The 8,306-nt window shown below is 38.4% G+C and overlaps 1 protein-coding gene across 3 annotated transcripts in view; it reads left to right on the top strand.

The window, feature by feature from the left end:
* The window catches only part of ANAPC10 (anaphase promoting complex subunit 10), a 39,755-nt gene that overhangs the window by 224 nt on the left and 31,225 nt on the right, over window positions 1-8,306 (top strand). The window contains exons 1-2 of one of the 3 annotated variants that reach the window (XM_052816608.1): window positions 214-369; window positions 6,947-7,063. In XM_052816608.1, coding sequence (XP_052672568.1) covers window positions 6,949-7,063 — 115 coding nt within the window. In that variant the 5' untranslated portion in view covers window positions 214-369; window positions 6,947-6,948. Of the gene's footprint in view, window positions 1-213; window positions 370-532; window positions 737-6,946; window positions 7,064-8,306 lie in introns of those variants that run through there. The other 2 variants (XM_052816600.1, XM_052816617.1) reach the window with 2 other exon arrangements.

The following is an 8,306-nucleotide window of genomic DNA, read 5'->3' as shown; positions in this document are numbered from 1 at the left end:
CCCACACCGGCTACGGCACTGAAGGGAGCCCCCGGGGGTGGCAAGGCAAGGCAAGCCCCGCCCCGGGCCCCCAGCGCGCGCCGAGCTCCGCCTCTCCCCACCGGCTGCACGCGGGCACCTGCGGGCAGGCTCCGCCCCTCCTCTCCCCCCTCCCTCGCGCCCCCCGCCGCCGTTCTCTTTGAAACTGAGCTCGCGCGGGGCGTTGCGCATGCGCGGCCGGGCGGCGGGAGCCGGCCCAGCAGCGCCCCGGGCGGGCTTCGGGGTCTCGCCTGCCCTGTGCCCGCGCTGAGGGGACTCGCGCGGCGCCCCCTCACCTCACCTCTCCCCTCCCCCACCCCCATTACCCGGTGCAGCGGCTTCGAGGATCAGGTGGGAACGCTGCTCCGTACCGACCCGGGGGGCTGCGGGGGGAGCGTACCTCCCAGACGGGGACCGGGACCGGGGGGGTGGCTTTTCCCGCGTCTCGCCTCCAGGTATCACGGCAGCTGCAGGAGCTGTGGCCGTGGCCGTGGCCGTGGCCGGGCAGAAGCTCCGCCGGCCGGTGCGGTCTGCTCGCCCGGAGCGCCCGCCGGCTCCCGGTGGGGGGGCCGGGGGCTGCTTAACCGGGTATCTCCTCCGGGTTCCTCCTTCAGTGCGTGGCTGTGTGTTTGCATTGACACACACGCACACCCCCCCCGCCCCAGCCGGGAGAGGGGAGCGTGATCTGGTGATTAAGCACAGCCGATGTCTTTCGTGAGTACGTGTTGCTGATTTATTTCCAATATTTAAGTGTTTTGTAAGCCTGGGGGATGCGGCCGTAATACAGTGTTGTAAAACTGATTAATTATGCTCAAAATCGTGATTAAAAGTCCTACGAAGAAGTCGTGGGGGGAGGGCTACCAAGCAGCCTGAGTGAAAGCAGCTTGATTTGTCAAACTGACTTAATCCTCTGGTTACTGTGTTTTTTAAAGAGTGCTTTCACTTGATAGAAGCACTTGTAAAGAGGCGCTTGCATCCTTTAAAGAACAGCTTGCATCCTTACTAGCTAAATTTGGAATTTTGGGCTTGTACAAAAATACTTTTAAAAAAAGTATTTATTTTAGATTGATTAGGGATACATGTATAAAAATTGCTAATGTAATTCTCTTGTGCAGTTGCTCTAATTACCTTAATTTTAATGAAATGTGTTTGTGACAATGAAAGACTTAAGTCATTTTCACTAATAGGCTTAAAGCAATATGTTGAAGGCAGAGTAAAAATAATAGGTGTTTAAGATTGTATTGAGAGAATAATCTGAGAGATCAAATGTACGGGTGAGCTAGTTGAGATAGGTTACTACTGAATGCTTACTATCATTATGAAATACTAATTAAACATTAGTAATTTGAAATACTAATTAAACATTAGTAATTTGAAATACTAATTAAACATCAGTAATTTGGATGTCCAATGTTACTGTTTAATCTTCCATCTGAATAAAAAGCAGGAAGCATAGTAAGAGACTATTTTCTGGATATATCTTGAGATCTTTAAAGGCCTTAAACCAACAAGGGTTCATCCAAAGAAAATGAGAGCAGGGAAAAGAGCTTGTGAGGCAAAATGAGTAGTGCAAGTATGAAAATCAGGGCATCTAAGGTATGAAATCCTCTTCTGTTAAGAAGAACAGGAAAAACAGTCTTAGAAATCATGGATGTTGCAAAAATGCTGGACTAGTCAGTGCAGCCTTGGTTTGGTTTTGCTGGAAAAGTTGTAGTCGGATACTTTCTAAAACTGAATAAAATGATATGATGGGAATGCAATCAGAATAATAATTTAAAAAATAAAGAGCAAGGCTAGCTGTGCTTTGATCTCCTGAAAGATTCTGAGGAGGTGGTTTGGGAGGAGAATTTGTCAGTAAGTAGAAGACAAAAACAATGTGCAAACAGAAACTGGACTAGTTTGGTTTGTTAAGAATGGTCTGGATCTAAGTTGTTGGTTTTGGGTTTTTTTTTTTTAACAGTAGTCAATGAAGTCAGTGAGGAGGGAATATAAGTGGTTTGTCTTGAGTTTTACAGGGTTTCAGCCATTGTCTGGGTTGATGTTAAGCTACTGAAATGTGGTCTAAAAATAATTTTTGTGAGATTTTGTACAGCTGGTTGAAAAATTGCATTTGAAGCTGACTTGTAAATAATTCTTTTTGAGACGGAGATGTCATGACGTCCTCCTGGCGAGTTCTGTTTTGAATGTATCTTCATTGTTTTCAGTAATGGTGAAAACAAAATAGATACGTTGCCAACTGGGAAGGATTGCAAGCACTGTACAGCTCAGGGTCAGAATTCAAAATGATCTTGAGAAGAATGATAGCAGATTGGAAATCAGTGTAATTAAGCTCAGTTAACAGGAACTGAGGGAGGAAGAGAACACAGGGAGGAAAAATCAAAGGCATAATTAGTGGAAAGGGTATTACTGAACAGCAAACAGTATCCCAAAAAAGCAGTTGAGCGCTGTAGTGCATAGTAAATTAAATATTAATTGATAATATGATGTCCTTTCGACTAGACAAATGTTATTTTGGCAAGTTAACTGGTGTGACTGAATATGAAGATAAGGAAAGTGATTACTCTGCTCTGTTGAATAAGGGCCTTGGCTAAAATGATATGGCTATTTTTTTAACCACAATAGGTAGATCTCTAGACTCTGCAAAAATTCTAGGTTTATAAAACTTCGTTTGTGAGGGAAAGTTGAAAGGCATAGGCATGCTAGAAAAGAAGAAACTAAGCAAATTTGTTGAGTGCCCTCACATCTATAAAAGTGTTGCTACGTAAATGTTAGTGATTAACTAGTCTTCAAGTTCTCTGTAGAGCAAGAGAAGAAATCATGCTTGTTTTTAGAAGGTAATACTTGGGTTGGATGTTAAAGCAAAACGTTTGGATTTCAGGTTGATGAAACACTGAAGTTGGCTGCCCACAAAGGTTGTGAAATCTCTTTTGTTGAAGTAAATTGCTGGACAGACATCTGTTGAGGACAGTCTGGTCTCTCAAAGGTCCTTACAGGTGTGCGTTTAAACAGTTCTGTGCATACTAACATGGTGGAATTAGAAATTTTAATTTGAGAAAACTGCTTTGGAATCTGCAAAAGTTTCCTTGAGCCTGGATTTTTATGGAGCTTTAGCAGGAAAGGACTGTGATGGATCCTTATCTATCTCCTTCTTCAGTGTATTGCGGAAGAGTGTGCGTGTGCTTAGTGAAGGGTTTGCTTTCAGGTATGCACCTTTTAAAAGTGTCTTCCACTGGTATACTGAGAATGACTTGTCTGTTCTGTTTGTGAAAGGTAAACTGTTGAACTGTTTAAATCCATTCCACCCTCTTTATAAACTGTATGTTTGTTAAAACATCTTTATGGGCTGCTACTCACAGGGATGTTCTCTGGAAGAGAGCAAACTTCTCTAAGGAAGATGCAGAGGGACAAAGAGTTCAAGGAGGGGGGAAAAAAGCTTAGCTGCTTGTCTTGATCAAAGGATGTGCATACCATATAGTGGAAAGTGGAAAAATGAAAGTGTGACATTGATCATGTCATCAAGGCATTAATATATTAACATTGTTAATAAGGAAACAGCAGCCTATTAATGATCTTTTGGAATAGCTGAATGGGAAAATCGGACATGTGTCCAGCCAATGCTTCTATAGATGCAGTCTGTCTTTCCATTTTTCAGCACATGTCAAGGAGAAGGGCTTCTAGACAGATTACCTGTTTTTTACACAGCCTGGGAAAAAAAAAAAAAAGACAAAACAGTTCTTATTCCATTGTCTTCTTGGGCTAAGAATTTTTTTTTAAATTTTATTTGGTGACTTAAATTACTTTTAATGGTAAGTATTTGTCTCTTGTCCAAAATGAGGTACTTGTACTTCTGCTAGTAATATGTCCAAAAGTGTTACTTGAGTGAGCTCTGTATTATTTTTCCTTAGTACTTCCATAAGCTTTCTGCTTTTAAAATTCTTAAGAGTATTTGGAAGCTTCAGCAAAGCTATCCAGAATGTATTGTTACTAAGCTGGTTAAACAGAAGTTCTGTCATGAAAAACTGACTTGGTTGGTTCAACTCATTAGTTCAAACATGAAAGATTTTCAGTCTTTGACATTACCAGTGCACGATTAGTGGCTCACTTATTTGCCAGCAGTGGTTTGGAGTTGAAATCTGGATCTTGAGTAGCTTTGCCTGTTAGATAGGAGGAAACAAGCTCAGTATAAGACAGTAGGAAACTTGGGTGGTGGTTCTTGCAGTATGTTTCAGACCCCCAAAATGTATGCCTCAAACTTTTGTGAACCAGTGCAATACAAGTCTTGGCAGTGTTAAGTTATTTAAAACTTCCCTGTGTGTGCTGAAGCTTGTAAGAAATCTCAACATCGTTGTCTTAAGGGATTATGCATACTTTAAAATTCTAGTAATTTTTCTAAAAAAACATGTGTAATCAACTTTCTGAGATAATCTGACTGTACAATGTAATTTCTGTCATTTACCTTATTTTGGTGGGTTTTGATGGGATGTTTGCATACTCCTTATGTCTTAAGGTTGGGTTTGTCATTAATCTGACAATAGCTATTTCTAGGAATGAAGATGTGACTATCAGATTTGGAGTTTTTAATTTTCTCTTGAAGTCAAAATAATGAAGGAGTGTGAAGACTTGCTGGTGATGATATTCAAAAGATGTTTTGTATCAAATGAATAATTTGGGTTTACTTTGAAGTTGAATTTTCTATGTATGTTTTTAGAGGTAGGAAGAACAGCATAATTGGTTTCTCTATAAATCTGAGAATTAAAATGAATGCAACTCAACCTTTCTTAGTTGGTTCATTGTCACAAAAGTAACAGAATAGCGCAGAGTTTGGACTAGTAGGTGATTTGAGCTTTAAAATTCATGAGTCCAGGAAAATAGTCTCCCCAGTGCTTAATAAACATAATTTGAATTTTGGTGTAGGATGGGTGTTGGACTAGATGATTTTTGAACGTCCCTTCCACCAATCCAAACCATCCCATGATTCTGTGAAAAATGTTTGTTTTTCAGGTAGCTGTGAACTAAGTGTTTTGTAATTTTTTTCCAAGACTGTTTTAAATTCTTAGAAGACTAGAATACTTGTGACATTGAGTTTTATTGTTGCTATCAATAAATTTAAAGTTGTATTAAGTAGCAACTAGAGTAAGTTATTTTCTATTCTAGTCTATGTTCTCAGATACACAGGTTTATGGTGTAGCCAATTCAATATAGAACAACTACATTTTAAAAAGCCTATTGTAAATACTTGATAAAAGATTAAAACAGACAATGCAACACTTAAATACAGTGACTAGCGAAGATTTATGTGCTAGTGTCTTGTTATAGGAATGGCTAAATGGATTGCCTGTTTAATTTTTTTTAATAGTTCGATTTTTTTTTTAATAAAACTGCTGCATGGGCAAGGACTTTAAAACATCTTGTTGCATGAGTTTCTTTTTAATTGAATGTCATTGGGATTAGTATAATTGTGAATTATATGAATATATATGTGATATCTGTAGGATTAGCTGTGTAGTGTTCACCTCACTTTCTGAGAGGATGTGTTTGAGCAAGGCTTTCTGTTTGTGGTCTTTTGTGACACTTGCTGTTGTCAATACTTAGATTTTACTACACATGTAATTATTTCTTCAGATTTTTTATGGTAGTCAGGAGTGCAGTAGTCTTGTATATGAGAAAGTAGCAAAAAAACCCTGGAAGTCTGTCTCAAGTCTGTTTGCCAAATGAAAAAAAAAAAAAAAAATTAGCCAAGGGCCAATAGAAAGTGATTGGTGCGGACAGCGATGTACACTACAGAATTCAGATTTCCTGTGTCTGACAAAGTTTTTAGCTGCAGAGTTATCCTTATGTAGAAAATCTTGTCTCTGCCTTATATCACTTCTGTAGTGGGTAAGGTCTGGATCCTGTGGATATCAGTCTAGTTCAGTACCTCATTTACTATCTAGGTAAGTGACTGGAAGACTTCTGAGGTTAGCAGAGTGTAATACGATGTCATGCATGTAAGCAAAGGATTAGAAGTCAACTCTTACTTCCCTGACTCTTGAGTGCTTTACGTTTAATTTAAGCTTTAGTGTAGTTCCTTGCATGGAACTTACGTTTCTTTGGAATCTTTTTTTTTTTTTTTTTAAAGGTCTTTTAAGCTGCTTTCTAGGAAGTGTGAGGTGCTCTATACTATATGAAACCCAACATGATTATGTTGTAGTATATATGGCAGTAGTCTAGGTGTTGAGACTGAATGTGATTACTTGAGCAGTGCAAGTCACACGTTAATGATTCCAGATGAAGTTGTGAAGTTAAGGAAATGGATCATGGATAAATGTGGCAATAACCAATCCCTACCAAATTAGAGACTAAGCGATTTGTTTAAACTCTCATTTCCTATTTTTAAAGAGGAGTTATCTCCAGGAGGACAGGCTTGCTCTAGCTTCTGAATAGGCTTCTGAATGTGTGGATTAAGAAAACTCTTAAGTGTATGTGGGGGGCGAAATGAAGTTATATTGCTAGCCTTTAAATCAACAGGGTCTGTTTTAATTTCTTAAAAAACAAAGAAAACCATAAAAAAACAAATCCTGAAACCCTGACTAACTCTATATGTATGAATTAGAACGATACAAGCAAAATATCTTATGAATGTTCCAAGTGTGTATTGAATTTTTAAAGACACAAAATTTACATGTGTGTGGAACCTCCTATTTAAAGTTGTATTTTATTTTTTACTTTATATATATTATTTTATTATATATAAATAAAAGGTTCTACAGACATGCAGAAGTGTATACTTATATCAATATATGTGTGTATGTATAAACCACATATTCTGTAGACTATTATGTAAGTGCGAGGCCAAAGAATTAAAGTGTCTATATGAACAAACACAACCCTTTAATTTTCCCATCAAACTAAAAATTTATCAACTAACTCACTTGTTTTCTTTTACTAGAAATGACTACCCCAAACAAGACACCACCTGGTGCTGATCCAAAGCAGTTAGAGAGGACTGGTACTGTTAGAGAAATAGGCTCACAAGCAGTTTGGTCTCTTTCATCCTGTAAGCCAGGTAAAATCACAATAAGTGATGTAAAAAGCTGAATGTACGTTTTTCTTCTTGGAATATATAGTGGTTTATGTTTTGGCAAGAAGACATACATACAGACTGTAGCAGTAAAACTGCTGTAGTGTAAGCTGTATGGGTAGCCACTACAAATAATTTTGGCCTAGTCTATATTTGATGCAATATGAAAGCTATAACTATATCAGAAATCCTACAATGAGGAAATATCTCATATTAACAAAACGGGCCTTCTACCGATTTTATAGTGAATTGGTTTTTTTACTTGCACAGTGAACAAACTAAACCATGTGAGCAGAAGCACACCCAGCACTGTGTAATTGTTTCTATGCTTTGGCATTTTGCCTGGGTATCTTTGATTTTTAACTTAGAAAACTCATGCAGCTGGGAAATGTTCTGTCCAAACTTTGTGTGGACTCAGCCATTGTAGCGTAGCTCCCTAAAATGGTGCAAGTAAAATGAAATTATTGTAAATGGTCCTGAGGTGCAGTTAATCATAGCTTATACCTGCTCAAAATATGTGAAAATCTGTATTCTTTTCATTTGAGGTGGTTGAGTTGCTATTTCAGAAATATCTGTTGGGAGTTGATCTGGTATCTTGCTGCAGCCTAGAATCAATGATCCCTTTATGTCACAATATTGTGCTCAGGCTGAATGTCTTTGGTCCGATATCCTGGTATCTTACTTGGAGAAAAATATCATGGTTTAGTTGCTTCAGAGTGAAGATAATTTTTTATTGCAGATTAAACTTCAACTGCTGAATTAAAACTGCAGCTAGTGTGGGCAATCAATAAAAGGATGTGATTAGTAAAAGGGCAGATAATGAGGGAATGGAAAAATAAAGATTTGGAGTTGTTCCATTGAATGTGACAGCATTAACTTTCAGGAATACTGTTTTTGGCATCTATTGCTTGTTCTAGCTACTAACTTGAAATGTAAAAGTATTTCAGGAGACTAGTTGAAAAGAAAATGTTATATTTGGCTAAAATTTTATAATAAATGAATGGTCTCTGCTAATGATTTTCCTTTAGTTCAGCAGTTACATTATAGACTAGGTGGAAAAGCCTAACCATTAAGTATTGTTCTTGCAAATAGTATGAATTACTACTTAACCATTTGAAATTCTAGGACATGTTGAATGGTTTCAAACACCACAGGCTTCAATAGGAGATAAGAATGTAAAGACACTCAAGTGTCTTTGATTGACAGATTCCCGTGTTACAGTTTTGTG

The sequence above is a fragment of the Harpia harpyja genome, chromosome 2 (assembly GCF_026419915.1).
Source record: "Harpia harpyja isolate bHarHar1 chromosome 2, bHarHar1 primary haplotype, whole genome shotgun sequence".
Taxonomy (NCBI): Eukaryota; Metazoa; Chordata; class Aves; order Accipitriformes; family Accipitridae; genus Harpia; species Harpia harpyja.
This window is presented reverse-complemented; position numbering and strand designations above follow the sequence as displayed.